Source organism: Anabrus simplex, chromosome 1 (assembly GCF_040414725.1).
Source record: "Anabrus simplex isolate iqAnaSimp1 chromosome 1, ASM4041472v1, whole genome shotgun sequence".
In the NCBI taxonomy this organism is placed as follows: domain Eukaryota; kingdom Metazoa; phylum Arthropoda; class Insecta; order Orthoptera; family Tettigoniidae; genus Anabrus; species Anabrus simplex.
In genome coordinates this window covers 1798274279-1798290728 of record NC_090265.1, presented here as the reverse complement: position 1 = coordinate 1798290728, position 16450 = coordinate 1798274279, and the positions used below count along the sequence as shown (strand labels likewise).

General features: G+C 44.3%; 1 protein-coding gene across 1 annotated transcript; it reads left to right on the top strand.

Moving 5' to 3' along the window:
* Nucleotides 1–1362: 1362 nt before the first annotated feature.
* LOC136864509 (androgen-dependent TFPI-regulating protein) lies at nt 1363–14499 on the top strand. Its single transcript, XM_067141573.2, has 6 exons — nt 1363–1615; nt 1706–1881; nt 3290–3433; nt 7254–7471; nt 13763–13917; nt 14321–14499. Exons 1-6 carry the CDS (start codon nt 1564–1566, stop codon nt 14497–14499), a joined length of 924 nt encoding a protein of 307 aa, XP_066997674.2. The 5' UTR covers nt 1363–1563.
* Nucleotides 14500–16450: the final 1951 nt, after the last annotated feature.

The window sequence follows — 16450 nt, the reverse complement described above, 5'->3', positions numbered from 1 at the left end:
CATTAAGATTGGCACAAATAGCCAGCCTTCGAGCAAGTGGAAATGACCAGATGCAGGCCTGATAATTCAGCCAACGACTCGGACTGCCATACAGTTTGCTTTTATCTCGCACAGGTCTTGCTGAAGATGGGACAGGAAAGGGCTAGGAGTTGGAAGGAAGCGGCTCTGGCTGTAATTAAGGTATAACCCAAGCTAGCATTTGCTTCCTGTGAAAATAGGAAAGCACACAAAACCATCTTCAGAGCTGCCGACAGTGGGGTTCGAACCCAATATCTCCCGAATACAAGCTCGCAACGGCATGACTCTAACCGCACGGCGAACTCGCTCGGTATTTTACTTTCTAACATGTTCCGTACTCTTTATCACTTTTCCTCTACTGAGTAGCCTGATCTGCCGAAGTAGTAAGGAGACTGTGGAGCACATCCCGCCTCCACAAATGATACCCGTCTCGTGTCACAGTACAGCCTGTGACTGATCGAACGATCCAGAGGTTATCGCATGGAGTTCCTCTAGCAACCTTTGGTAAGGCGTGTCGCTGACAGCTGATGAGGTCGACACATCACGCGGAGCTTCTTTAGTCAGGCACACATCTGGCCGTCCTCGGCTGAGAATCACATGGAAACCCCCTGTGGGTGAGGGAAGTAGAATAACACCCGCGGTATCCCCTGCCTGTCGAAAGAGGTGACTAAAAGTGGCCCCACAAGCTCTCAACCTGGAACGTGGACTGGCGAGCACGAGTCTCGACATTTGTGCCAGGCTCCTCACTTTGATCTAGCCTATTCGACCTGCCTTGGTCAACTCTTGTTCTTTTGCGACCCCGACGGTACTAGAGCACTCGAGTTCTTACACTTTCACGCCCTTCGTGGCCCTTGTCTTTCTTTGTAATAATCGTCAGTGGTCATAAGTAGGTAAATGAACACGTGAAGCCGCTGCGTCAGTTCAACTTGCCACGCGCTTAAAGCACGCCGTCGAGTGGTACCCCTCCTCCAGGAGCGAAGTCGTGTTGTCACAGTTGGCGCGTTCCACTCGGTAGTCGAACCCGCTATCTCCGGAACGAAGGACACTGAGGTTATCAGAAAAGGATCGATCTGGACAATTTTGAATTTCTGAAAGAAAATGCCAACGAGTGCCTTCAGCTAAACCAACTTATTGACACAAATGGCAGCATCTTGGCTACATCCGGCACGAAAGCTCCTTTCTTAATCCGTTTACCCTCCAGGAGTTGGCTTTCCCGCGGACTGAGCCTCAAGCCAGTGTCCAGGAGGACCAGTACCTCGCCCAGGCGGCCTCACCTGCTATGCTGAACAGGAGCCTTGTGGGGCGATGGGAAGATTGGAACGGATAGACAAGGAAGAGGGGAAGGGTGGCCTTAAGTTTCGTGCCATCCCAGCATTTGCCTGGAGAAGTGCGAAACCACGGAAAATCACTTCGAGGATGGCTGAAGAGCGAATTGAACCCACCTCTACTCAGTTGATCTCCCGAGGCTGAGTGGACCCCGTTCCAGCCCTCGTACCACTTTACAAATTTCGTGGCAGAACCGGGAATCGAACCCGCGCCTGCGGGATGGCAGCTAATCACACTAACCACTACACCACAGAGACGGCTGACACGGAAGGTAATTTTTAAAATAGAATTTAGAATTTATTTGTTTCTTCTTGTTGCGATATGTGCAATGCCACACTAAAATTCTTCTCACCCTGCGCAGGTGACGCGAAATCAAAGAACATGCAGCGAGAGATATTCCACGCTGCCGCCTTTCTGCACCACAGCTATGTGATGTGGTACGCCGCCTCTTACGTTGACGTCTCCAATACGACGGACCATTACGTCAGGCTAACCTTTGGACCTCTGGCGTGGCGTTTCTTTTCCGGGTGGACTTTTGTAAGTATTGACCGCATTGACTGCTTAAAGGGGAAAAAAAATAGAAAAATAGCATTTTTCAATTTTATGTTTCTATACAGAAACATCCGATGAAAAAAAACGCGATATCTAGATGGATGTATTTGTAATTATCTTCGTCTGTTCCACACTTTTCATACACGTGATGGAAAATTTTCGCATCCCATGTAAGTACTGCAAGTAATGTCTATTCCGGTGCAGCCCGCACGTGAACAGGTCAGGGGCGGCCGTACCTAATGTGCTGCAGCACATTGTGTATTTGAAAAACAAATTACTTTAAAAATATTATCTACAATCAATTGAAAAAGTCGTCAGCCAAAGAATAGGAAATTATTCATCTCTCCTCACAACCAGGTAGTGCGGGTTGCTGTGCGAACACAGCTCAGCGAGAATTTCTAAGCTTTTTGCCAGAAACTAGGAACTCTGGCTTTTGCGCATGCGTGCCCAACTTTTCCGATAGGCTGTGGAAACAACAGCGAAGACCGCCAAGACATCACTTCACAGCGATTCTTCGTTGGACCGCAGAGAGGCAGCACTAGTCACGCTTGCATCACGACCGAAATGATAACGTGGCAGGGGGCACCCTCCTGACTCAGCGAGAGTTTTTAGGAGGGAAGCACTCAAAACAAAATACTGTAGAGCTGTTCCCGCCAGGACTGTTAATACCAAAGAGGATAGAATACTACCAACTTGCCTATTCCATAGCCACATTTGTAAATCGATGAAATATAAAAATTGTACTTTTTATGTTGTCAAAATAAGGACATGCTATTGTGATTTTATTTAATTAAAATGCCATAATGCAAACATGACATGTAATTTTGCATTATGACGTTGTTGCTTTTATTTCAAGTATTTTGGTAACATTGGGAAGTTCTGTTTTTGGGCCCTCACACGAAGTGTTTTAGTTCGTGAATATTTTACCATTGCAGGTGTTATTGTGTGTTCGATTATATAGTTTTTTTATAAGGAATGTGTATATGTGTTGGGGTTGTTTGCGGGTTTGTTCAGTGTAGGAAACTCAGTGGAGAGCCTCTTGAAAACCGCATACCGGTATGTTTCTAAATATTTTGAAGGGGGGATGAGTTACAGCACAGAACTGATTTTCTGCAGCAGCCGCCACTAGTTTAGGTACCCTGCTGGAAGTTCGCATGAGCAGTACGGGAAGTTGCATTGTCCCGTTGAAAGACCTGTTGACACCTACGTTTCGATCGATGCAGTCGGCAAAGACGATTGTCCGAAAGCCAATAAACTAAACCACTCTCAACATATGCCTTTTGATTAAAACAATCAACTTTTACTAAGGTGTAAACGTTTTCAAGTCCATGTATTCAAACCTATGCTAGCCGTTCTAGAAGATTGTTAATTGATACTTCCTTTCTGTCACCAGGCGATGCAAATCCTGTTCCTGACGCTGGCCGTTCTGGAGGACTCGCTCCAACTGTGTCTCAGTGTGGACATGACCAAGCTACGACTGCAGATTGCTAAATTCAACAACTATTTGTTCGTGACGTTCGTCATTCCTGTGTCTTTGGTGAGTGCACAGTTGTAGCAACTCAATGTAGGGATATGAGCTACGAATTTTAGGTAAATACATGAGAATATATTCTTTATTTATTTCTTAAAATTATAATCTTTTTCTTAATGATCGTTATCCCATCAGTTTGCCCTTTTCTACCACTACGAGCACTGAAATGAAATGGCGTATGGCTTTTAGTGCCGGGTGTGTCCGAGGACAAGTTCGGCTCGCCAGATGCAGGTCATCTGATTTGACGGTCGTAGGCGACCTGCGCGTCGTCGTGGTGGTGGTGGTGATGATGATGAAGACAACACATACACCTAGCCTCCGTGCCAGCGAAATTAACCAATCATGGTTAAAGTTCCCGACCCTGTCGGGAATCGAATCCACGACCTCTGTGACCAAAGGCCAGCACACTAACCATTTAGCCACCGAGCCGGACACTACGATGCACTTAAGCCATTATAACGGTGCGGACATTTTTCAAAAATCAAAAACCGCTTAAGGGTATTGAACCAAGGGACAGAATGATGTCAATAAGTTAATTTGGCTAGGATTTGAATCAAATAGGAAAGTAGTGAAGAAACAAGCCTGTTTTTCAGGAACTGCATTTAGGAGGGAGATTGAAACCTTCCCGGGCCCTTTAGCCCTTCAACACGCAGTACGGAGACCGCTACTTTGTCTGTTTTGTACGTTAAAAATATCACTTTGATCTGATTGAGAAACAATCAGTGTCGACAATGTGAGAGTATAAACTCCCCATTTTCAAATGTACGTAAATCAAGACATGAAAACTGAAGTACAACACGACATGCTACATCCAACCAAGCAGACATCTTCAGCTTTTTCAATTACATCAAAAATTAGAATTAAAAATACAAACTGAAGTTGAAAAGCTATGTAATTATTTCCGTTAACACAAACTATCTTTAATGCCTTTCGTACGTCGCATGTCAGGAGTTTTTCCTGCAGTAAATGTGAGCCAAATAATTCTCTAGGCTGTAAACATATTTACATACAGTAATGCGCGGTATGTGTCTGACAGTGGAAGATCCTGATAATCGGTGTTAGTGGAAAAATGTAGTTGAGAATTTGATGTCCAGAAGGGAGGAGGATATCCCACGTCCTCTCCGCTTCCCCTTTCGCTTCACCAATACAAGGTATGGATTCCTTGCGATATTAAAAAAAAACCTGGCATCTGCAATTTCACACATTCAAATCTCTGCACATGGTTATGAGGGTATTTAGTGGTTGTAGTAAGGATGTAAAGGAGAGGGCATATAAGTCTCTGGTAAGACCCCAACTAGAGTATGGTTCCAGTGCATGGGACCCTCACCAAGACTACTTGATTGGAAAACTGGAAAAATCCAAAGAAAAGCAGCTCGGTTTGTTCTGGCTGATTTCCGATAAAAGAGTAGCGTTACAAAATTCTTGGAAAGTTTGAGCTGGGAAGACTTGGAAGAAAGGAGACGAGCTGCTCGACTAAATGGTATGTTCTGATCTGTAAGTGGAGAGATGGAGTGGAATGACATTAGTAGACGAATACGTTTGAGCGGTATCTTTACAAGTACGTAGGATCACAATATGATGATAAAGCTGGAATTCAACAGCAAAATTGGGACAAATATTCGTTTATAGGAAGGGGAGTCAGGGATTGGAAAGGGAGATGTACAATACATTTCCCGTTTATTTGCAATCATTTAAGAAAAGGCTAGGAAATCAAGAATGGGGAATCTTTCCCATGGGCGACTGCCCTAAATGCACATCAGTAGTCATTGATTGATTGTTTGAATGATTGATTGATTGATTGATTGATTGATTGATCGATCGATTGATTGATTGATTGATTGATTGATTGATTGATTGATTGATTGATTGATTGATTGATATTATATCTTTTTGGGACTTGTTCACGAAATGTCCCCAATACTAAGTGACCTACCTATATGCTAACTTGGAGCACTCTAGGCCTTCTAGTTATTGAGAAATTTTGGTCTGAACAGATGACAAAGGGGTGGGGCGAGACGACGACGATGATGATGATGATTATTATTATTATTATTATTATTATTATTATTATCTGCCTCTATGGTGTAGCGGTTAGTGTGATTAGCAGCCATTACCTCAGACCCAGGTTTCATTCGCACCTGAGACATCCTCAAGGTGGTTTTCCGTGGTTTCTCACTTCTCCTCCAGGAAAATGTCGGGATGGTACCTAACCTAAGGCCACGGCCGCTTCCTTCCTCCTTCCTTGTCTATCCCTTCTAATATTCCCGTGCCCCTACATGGTCCCTATTCAGTATAGCGGGTGAGGCACTCTGGGCGAAGTACTGGTCCTTTCTTTCCAGTTGTATCCTCGACCCAAATTCTCACGCTCCAGGACACTGACCTTGAGGCGGTAGAGGTGGGATCCCTCCCTCACTCCAAGGGAAAAACCAACCCTGGAGGGTTAGCAGATTAAGAAAGAAAAATTATTAATTATTATTATTTCTTCCGCGTGGCGTAGGCCTTTTACCTGGATGCCAAGGGTTTGATTTATAGCCATTCTAGGGATCACATTTCAGGGCTTGAATGGGAATCATTCGGTCTCGTGAAGTCAACTGAGAAGCTACCTGATGCCAGAGAAAACTGACTCGGTCAAAGAAGCCAATCAATCGGCTGAGGATGTCGTCGCGCTTACCACGTGCAACCCACTACCTGCAGGCCAGTCATCTTATCAGCTCAAAGCCTTAACGGGCCGTTACGCGACGTATTTTTATTATTATTATTATTATACCACCCACGCTTGTCTTATGAGTCACTTAAAGCTCTCTTTATCGTTTAACATGAGGTCAAATTCTGTCCTGACTCGGTCAATGTCCAATCAACATGGATTAGAATTCCACAAGGGTCAAGGTCGGGTCCCGCCAAGTGAATTCATGCATCAGTTGTGTCCTCGTGGCCTGCATATCACTATCTAGGAGGTTAACTGATAACTCTTACACATCGATTTACCGGGCGAGTTGGCCGTGCGGCCAGGGGCACGCGGCTGTAGGCTTGCATCTGGGAGATAGTGGGATCGAATCCCACTGTTGGCAGCCCTGAAGATGGTTTTCCGTAGTTTCCCATTATCACACCAGGCAAATGCTGAGGCTGTAGCTTAATTAAGGCCACGGCCGCTTCGTTCGCATTCCTACGCTTTTCATATCCCATCGTCGCCATAAGACCTATCTGTGTCAGTGCGACGTAAAGCAAGTAGCAAAAAAAAAAAAAAAAAAAAAATCCACATCGATTAATTAACAGGTTCATAACAAATTAGTGAATCTGGCAGGGAATAATATCCGAAACTTTAAAGCGGTAGGTCCAGGTGGGTAACACACTTTGTCTCTCCTTCTCTTGTCATTATTAATAATAATAATAATAATAATAATAATAATAATAATAATGTCGCACTGAAGGTTCTCGGCAGTGCAAGGATGGAAAAGGGCTAGGAGTGCGAATGTATCGACCGTGGCGTTAATTAATGTACAATGCCAGCGTTTGCCTGGTGTGAAAATGGGAAACCACTGAAAACTATCTCCAGGGCTGCCGACATTGCGATTCGGACGCACGATCTCCCGAATGCAAGGTTACAATTATTAATATTATTGTTATTATTATTATTATTATTATTATTATTATTATTATATAATGATGACTGGCTTTTGGCAGCGTAGTGGTCTATAGTTCGATTCCCGAGATTTTTAACTGCGTTTGGTTACTTCCTCTATTACGAGGACTGGGTGGCGAACACATGACACTCCAGACGAGCAGAGAATCACATCTCCTCTATGAATTATATGTTTATTTGTTTTAGGCGACAGCCTTGGTGTTCTGGACAGTGTACGCTGTTGACCGGGAACTTATCTTCCCGTCCTCGTTCGACCCTCTGGTGGGGCGGTGGTTGAACCACGGCGTCCACACCCACATCCTACTGGTCGCACTGTTGGAGCTGATCCTCAACAAGCACAGCTATCAGAGTACATCTTTGGCTATGAGAGACCTCGGCATGTTCCTCGCCATCTATGATCTTATGTGAGTATTTACCAAATGTGTACCTTTTGGGTTGCAGATAGTCTTATTAGTATCGTATGTATTGAACCCATCATGAACGGTTCAGTATGCACTTGGGGTTTAAATAAAATACAGTCGAACCTGCAATACTGGAATTAAGTAAAATTTCCTGGCGGTTTGTGCTATTCTTCATGTGCATTTCAAGTTGGGTTATACGAATTTCCGGATTTCTCAAAGCAAACGTTGACTGTGCAATACGGCATTTGTGGTTAACAAGTAAGAAGGGGTTACAGTCATGCTGGGAGCTGATATGATCGGAAAATCGGCGAACCCTCGCTGTTTCTCGGGTGTGAATTAATTACCGGTCACGTACGAAAGCAAGCTCCGAAGTCGCGGATGGCGAGCTCCATTTAGGAATCTCAGCTGCGTGGTATGGACGAGAAGTTTCAACGTGAAGGGAGGAAAGATTAACAGTGACAAACAGAACAGACTAGCGGAGGTGTTAACCGAGGTATGTTTCTTGTTTCACTTCTGTATCCTGTCTTCTAAAAAGTTGCTATAATAAGGTTTATAATTAAAGTGATGCCGCAAAATAGAGTTCGTTTGTATATTTTTAAATACTCTTATAAATAATGTATTCAGTACACATGATTCAATTATGTCCTGTACATGCTCAAAAACAGTATTCTCTATATCTCAAAATTTCGATAATTCGAAGTAAAATTTAGCTCCCACGGTGATTCGAAATATCGGGGTTCCAATGTGGTGGCAACGTATTCCAGACACTCGCAGAATGGGTGATGACGGACATTCACTTGGGAGTGTTGTCCATGTCACCGTTGTAGTGATGATCAGTGTTCGAGGATTAAAATCGAGGTTGCCCGTGGCAAAAGTGTATCAGAATGTTATTGAGAATTACGTGAAGCGTGTGGCGACATTGCATTAGCGTAGAGGTCAAGGTGTGGCATCTGGACTCCGCGCAGCAGGGCGCTGTCATCAACAGAGAACGCGTGTCCGACATTTGGCAAAAGGTAACAGACTTTGTGAGTGACTACATTGTACTCGTTAGTTCATTAAATATTGCTTTCTATCGATATTGTCTCTATTTACAGCCCTCGTAGAGTCCCCGCACCTAATTTCGTCGCCCTAGGGATCTCCAGTTTGCACGGTTGGTAGCCAACGTTTAGCCACGAGCACATAGTCTTGTTGTGTGCACCACATTTAGTTTCCATGCTGAGCTGAGTTCGTGCACTGATATGACTGCATTTCAGTCGTGTGGTAGAGTTACTGTAGCGGTCATTATAATAAGGGAATGTTCGTAATCTCGTCCGCCTTCATGTTATTTGTTATTTATGAAGTTTATTATTATTTACAAATGGGTAAACGCAAGCAGTGGGATAAGGAGGCTATGAAAAAGGCTATTAAGTTAGTGAGGGACAAGGTAATGGGTCACAAACGTGGAAGTAAAGCGTTTAATATCCCACGAGCAACGCTGAAAGACTGTGTTAAAAACAATACCAACAAAACATTTTTCATAAATGGCCTTCAAGTAATTCATTATAGGGAAAATGATCGTAAGGTTTGAAAAGAAAAATATATTAAAATTAATTGTACTTTTCATAAATTTGGTTGGGGGACGAAATTACGAACATATTTTTGATAGTTTACTTTTTGTACTGTTCATGTTTAGCTTACATTAGAATAGTTTCATTGTAACTTGCGCGTAAGTGGAGAGTAGTCTTGTCCATATTATTCTTGATTTTCTACTAGTCCAAATCCGCTAAGGGGGTAACTAAATATGGGCCAGCCATGATGGACAAAGATATTGAGAATTTACAGACATGGCTCTCCCATCTGGACCTCAGGAAGGAAGCAAAAAGCGGAATGCCACAGAAGAGAGTCATGTCTACAGCAAAATGGTCGCTAGAATCTACATTTCTATAGTAATAGTGGTATTTGTTAATTTATCGCTAATTTTACTGTTGATTTGCGTGAAAGCAATATTACAGTCCCTCATTTAGAGCAAAATTTACAATGAAATTGCATGGATGCAATTCGTTGATGTAACCGAGCTGTGTGTAGACCGCTGGATTAGAATACAAACTCCACAGACGGTCCAGTACTTCACACAGTCACATGCAGTGAACAGTTGAACAGCAGGACGATACTCACAACAACGAACATGAACACAGTCGCTGCCTCACGGTCACACAGTACTTGTCCAGAGTGATGGAGACTCGACTGCTTACTAAAAACAAGAGGGATATACTAAAAAACTACACCATCACTTTTATTAAACCACAAGTTTTGGTAACACGTGAAGTTATTGTTATTATCTAGACATAAGCAAAGAGTTGCCATCACTTCTCCAGTAAAAGTTACTGAATGATTAATTTCATTGTCAACCGCCAACGGCGTTACATTTACTATGACAGTGGCCGACTGATGCCACCTGCAGTCCAGCTACTCACTGGACAACAACAACAACACCTCTGTCACCCTCAGCCCAGCCACCGTACATCAACACAGTGAGTCTCAAACTGACTCCATCTCGGAGCTCATCACTTACTCCAACTGACTGTCCGCGGCTAGCCTCCCTTTTTATAGCTCGGACGATGTGCACCAGAATATTCGCGAGGTGGCCAGGGACGGAAGATTCTCGTTGTTGAGTAAATATGTTTATTATCACACTACTGTAAGTGACCATTGCCAGCGAGATATTTCCCAATTGCGATGTATTTGTTAATGATAATAATAATAATAATAATAATAATAATAATAATAATAATAATAATAATAATAATAATAATAATAATAATTGTTACCAGAATGTCGTGGATTGCGGAGGTGTAAGAAGGTGCCGGATTGAATGGGTGGACAGAGAAAAGATCAACGCATAATTTAAAAATAATAAAATTTGAAATTTTATTTATTTCCGTTTCTTCCCCTTCATTTTAAACTTTGGTAAATGACCTGAATGAAAAACAACAAATGGAAGAACGATGAGCTCGCCCAACAATGACTTACAGTCCAGAATGGAATAGTTTACACATGACTGAGCACGATAGCTCTAAAGAGCTTCACTCAGTTACACTCTAGGAGACTGAGATCCACAATTTACAACAGTCCAGCCTCTCAAAGGCGCAAGTTTTTATCCAAATTTTACACCATTAAACTTCGAAAACTCTGTTTACTGTCATTTGCGCTCGACAGTCTCGTCCACACTTGTCTATGAATAACTATAATTTAAACCGGGGCGATGAGTGCCCATTCTAAATGGCCTCAGTGTACAAAGAAAAGTTTTAAGAAATTGGCCATGAACAAAATGTCAGGAGGCGAAGCACTTGCGGTCCTTCTGAAAAACACTTCAAATCCTACCTGGACTTAATTACCTAGCTTAAGGGTCACTAGATGGAGAAATATTAAGTTCCAAAATAGAGTTAAAATTTATAGAAAACCACAGTCATCCCCATAGGAAGTTGAAGAGGGTGAACACTCTTTATTCCGTAAGTTACATCTTTTCCAGCGGGGATTTGAATAGAGTTGCCTCAAAGTTTACATTTAAACGGTGATATACATTAAGAAGGAATGTTGAAACCTTCCCCTCAAGTTAACTTTCTGGAGCTGTCTGCCATTACCTCGAGCTGGTGGCTCTTCCGACGACAGGCAAGGCTGCCTCTGCCTCCACTAACCGTATGTACTCTAGACTGGAGTGATGAAGAAGACAACATGGCCCAAAAGCTCCCAGCAGAAGGGAAACACTCTAGACAGAATGCCTGTACATACCCCCAGTTCTACTTGGCTACAAAAATATATATATACAAAAATTTGTCATTGGCTAATAATTTAAGGAAGAAGGAAGTGATAGAAGTGCTGGTAACCTTAGCACACAAAAACAATCCACATACACTTCAGTTTCACAAACTTATAAAATTAATTGTCCGTCCTCCCGCCAGAGAGGGCACATAAGTCGATAGTAGAGACATCTGAAGATTAAAGGTCCAAACTTCTTCTAATACATAGTTTCAGATTCATAACACAGATGGCCTTCTAAAAGGCGCTCAGTTCAAATGCACGGAGAAGGTGTACCTCCGGTACAGTAATAATATTAATAATAATAATAATAATAATAATAAAGAAACTCACAGGTAAGCCAGCTGACGAGAACAATAAAGGGAAAGGCCGGCCATGCCCTCCAAGCCGGCTGGGAGCTTCTCGGTTGCTAAGTGCCGAGAGGGGCTGGCACGTAACGATATACAACCCTACATTAATGGTGGGAAACACTCAGGAACAGAACGGACCACATGAAATTGAATTCCGGTGGTTTGAACATTCCTCATAAGAAACAATTTCATGTTCTCTTCCTGAGCGTTTGCCATGTAGAACATGACCTGCCGTGAAAGTGTTACGCTCGTACACCTTGACGCAAGTGAATAAGGTTTGCCATACTTGCACTGGACACTACCAGAGGGCAATGCACGCGATGATCAAACGCGCGGCGCTACGGACACTTCAGGAACCCCATTATCAGCCATGGAATGTTGCACGCTGCGTAACAGTTGGTCACCGCCAGAACCAGTGGCGTGCGTCTGTCTGTGCAACATGCCGCGACAGCGTGTGGGTCAACCGTTTGTGCGACTGAAGGAGTTTGAGCGAGGACGTATAGTGGACCTTCTGGAGGCCGCAGAATTGTGCAACACGGTCTCCAGAGTGCATCGATGTTGTCGCCAGTGGTCAGCAAAATATGCATACGTTCACTGGCCTAGGTCCGGACACCGGTGACGCACAGATGCACTCCAACACCGTCGCATCTTACGAAGTGCCGTATTGACCCGTACCGCGACTTCACAACAGCTTTGCGACACTGTTGGTCCACGGGTGTCAGCGAGGACCATTCGCAACAGTCCGCGTGAAGTAGGGCTACGATCCTGCCTGGCATTAGGGCGTGTTCTGCTCACGCCCGTCTCCAGTGGTGCCGCGACAGGTAGTTTTGGAAGGACGTATGGAGACGTGTCGTCTTCAGCGATGAGAGCCGCTTCTCCCTTGGTGCCAACGATGGTAGTACGCGCGTGTGGCGCCAACATCTGGACTGTGTGCGACAGAGGCACACAACTGGGGAGCCACATCCTACACTGAACAGCGCATGGTACATCCAAACCTGTCGTGCCACCCACCGTGCTCTCGAAGGTGTACGCCAACTACCCTGGCCAGCACCCACTGAGCATTTATGGCACCAGACGAAACGTCATCTTGTGCGGTCTGCATAACCGACAGGAAATCCGGCCCAACTAAGGACCAGGTGGAAATTGCATGGCAGGTCATTCCGCAAGACTACATTTGACACCTCTACAATCGTCTGCATGGGAGACTGCGGGAATTGCAACCTCCATTGCTGCAAAAGGAGGGTATACACGGTACCAGCGCTGCTGACTGTATGGCTCTGTCAGTGTGACCGTGTGTTGTACACGTCCTGAGAGTGCATCTTGTACAAACCATTGCTCTGGTTGCGTCGTGTAGCGTTCGATAGGTGAAGGTTTTGAATCCCATTCTGGAACACCGTAAATATAGCTTTCCCAAGTTTACCCATTTTCATACACTGACTGAACTTTAATTAAGGCTATTAATGTTCCTACCTTTCATCTGCCCTTTTCTTTTGCCCAAAGAAATTAACCTGGTGCTCAGTTTTGGTGTAGAACTCTTCATAATAGCAAATCTCATTTATATCGTTTTCGGAAATTTGACGGGGAATCGAACGGACGCCCGTAGCGCGTCAAGTGGACAGTACAAATTCCAATTGTAGAATGCCAGGCTGCGTTTGGGGTGGTTCCGTGACCCGCAAGCTGTTGAATGGCGTCGCCTTGTGTTCACCAATTCCCCGGATGACCATCGTCTGCGAGTGTGCTGGAGGTCCCATTGTTCTGCAGAGGCGCTCCTGGCGTTATGGTGTGGAGAGTCATCTGTATGACTTCAGGGCAGGGCTGTGCCGGCACGCGTCCTCTCCCGTGCTACAGTATCAACGTGCCATTGTCCAAGAGGACAATACTTATCCACACATGGCACGCGTCTTTACCAACTGTCTGCGTCCTGTCCCCAGTAGAACATAGGTGTGACCAGCTCGGATATAACTCCGTCCCAGTGGCAGTATCCAGAGAAGGCTCTCCTCTTAATGATATCCATGTACGAGGCTTAGAGACAACACTTTGTATTCACGGAGGCTTGAAGATCAAACGTTAAAGGAAAAACAGAAATATATATGAATATATTTCATACTTGTTGTCCAGGTATTCGTGAGACTTAATTTTCCTATTTCAGCTTCTTGTACACGCACTTCGTAGAAGGCATTTGGCTGTACCCTATCTATGCAGCAATGAGCACCTGGCTCGAGAGGATACTGTTCATGGCTTACGGTCATCTCAGTGTGCTGGGGTTCTTCTTCCTGGGGAAGTTCCTCAATACATTTCTCTGGGGTAAGTACAGCAGTCTACTTGCATGTTCCGTCCTTGCATTATACCATATAAACATACATCTTTGTAAGTTGCAACAATTCCTTGTCATGTTATACGGCTCCTTGGATGAATCCTCCGTGAAGTCACCTTCAGAGGGCTTCGGGTTCCATTCCCGGCCGGGTCCGAGATTTTAACCTTAACTGGTAATTTTCCTTGGCTCAGAAGCTGCGTATTTGTATTGTCCGCAACATTCCTGCAATGCACACACCACACTTAGCACTTTTTATCCACTACAACAACACGCAGTTTCCTATAAATAGCAGATGACTGCCACCCTTGCTAGCAATAGGCACAAAACATTATTATAGTCGTGATTAGTCGAGAGTAAGTTGAAGTATGGATAAGAGCAGCCTGACATTAATAGACGGTCATAAGAAGGAAGTGCTGGCTGTAGATTCCCTGGCCTTTGCTGACAACATAGCACTGAATCGCTGGATACAGCAACAATTCAGGTCAGTTGCCTCAGAGAAGACAGGCAGCCAAAGTGTGTCTTCAAGTGTCATTGGAGAAAACAGAGTTCTTCACCAACATCAAAGAAGGTAGCAGAGAGATATTACTAGAACGGGGAAAATCAAGAGGACTGAGAAATGTAATTATCTCGGCGAATGGATGAACGCAAGAGTCAACGACTTGGAACTGGTCTATCGACTTACAAATAACACTGTCACACAGTCTGCAAGTGAAGCACTACACGGCAGTCAGAGGCTCTGTATGCCACGGAGTGTCTTTCATTCAACCGAAGAGGTCTGATGGAGAAACTGGAAATCAGAGACAGGAGAATTCTCCGGAAGATCCTAGGGCCGGTAAAGGAAGATGAAGAACTTCGTAGACAGTACAATTCCGAGCTCTACGAATGTATAAAGAGGCTCTCTGATTGTGCTAGGGAAAGTAGAGTTGCTTTCTATGTCCGTATATTAAGACTGTTCATCTTGTGGCAGAACAAGAAGATCCGCACCACTTGGGAGACAGAAACTGGGAAGAACTGGGAACATCAGATCTTCAAGATAGACGGTCTGTACGACGTACGTTGAAGGAAGTCCATGGATTTCAGGAAAAACCCCGGAACTTCGGTACCCCCTGGACAGATGAAACACCGGGAAACAGCCAACAGACGGTAGTCTCAGGATGATCCGGACTCAGTATGGAGTAGCCTGAGGTAGTCAAGCTGAGGAATATCGTCGTTAACACGTAAGTTTACATTAGTGCACGGAGTACGAAGACCGATTATCTCTCTGAAGTATTAATTTCAAGAATTAATTACCAAGGCCAACACGTGCTAAAGGGATGTCTATTGTTGACAATTTTTTTTGCGTCTCATCTACACAAATAGGTCTTACGACGACGATGGGATAAGGAAAGAGCTAGGAGTGGGAATAAAACGGCAGTGGTCTTAACGCACAACCCCAGCATTTTCCTTCTGTGAAAATGGAAAACCACGGAAAACAATTTTCAAGGCTGCCGCCAGTGGCCTTCAAACTCACTATGTCCGGAAAGCAAGCTCATGACAGCGTGACCCGAACCGCGCGGCCAGCTTGCTCGGTCTGCAGCCTGTTTCTATAGAGGACACAGTACTCATTGATCTCTGTTATTACACAAGCGGAAAATGCAAGAAAATAACGCAGATTTGCATGGAACTTACCAGCCCACGATGAGTCTTTAGTTGCCTTCGCTACAAACCTGAGTTCTCCGCCTTGTTTACTGTCCCTAAATATGTGGCATAATGTATAGCAATTGCATGTTCAGAATAACGACATTCGCTGCATCGCCTGTTTCTTAGTTGTCAGTTAGGGGGCGGAGTTACGTATTGAGTCAGGAATGCAGACACCGAGATCAGTCCTTAGCCTACTATTTTCAAAGAACTTAGAAATGCATCGAACGTTTTCCTTGATCTTTCCTGCTTTTAAAAGCTCCACGCCATCTCTCCATTGATAGCTTGGAACATACCACTTAGTCGAGCAGCTCGTCTCCTTTCTCAGACCAAACTTTGTAACATCTTCCTATAAACGCTACTATTTTGTCAGCAATCATCCACAACAAATCAAGCTGCTCAAGTAGTGCTGGTGGGGTTCCTACCACCTCCTCTCCTCTACACACCCTGCACGATCTCGTTAATGTGATTACCCAAATGTCTTGAGCTGACTCTCCAAGAAATGAAACGGCGTATGGCTTTTAGTGCCGGGACATGTTCCGCTTGCCAGGTGCACGTCCTTCGGTTTGACGCCCGTAGGCGATCTGCGCGTCGTGTGAGGATGGAGTAGTGATGAAGACAAGACATACACCCAGCCCTCATGCCAGAGAAATTATTAACCAATGAAGGTTAAAATTCCCGACCCTGCCGGGAATCGAACCCAGGACCCCTGTGGCCAAAGGCCAGCACGCTAACCATTTAGCCATGGAGCGGATTGTCTCTCCAAGATTTACCGACAACAAGTTACTTGTAGTTTTTATATTCATGTTTTCATGCACAAATTAATAGACATCTTGGGGATTTTTC

Coding starts and splice junctions, on each gene's coding strand:
- LOC136864509 (XM_067141573.2), top strand. CDS start 1,564: ATGGCAGCTAATCACACTAACCACTACACCACAGAGACGGCTGACACG. Junction 1,882..3,289: donor TCTTTTCCGGGTGGACTTTT/GTAAGTATTGAC, acceptor TTCTGTCACCAG/GCGATGCAAATCCTGTTCCT. Junction 7,472..13,762: donor CTCGCCATCTATGATCTTAT/GTGAGTATTTAC, acceptor TTCCTATTTCAG/CTTCTTGTACACGCACTTCG.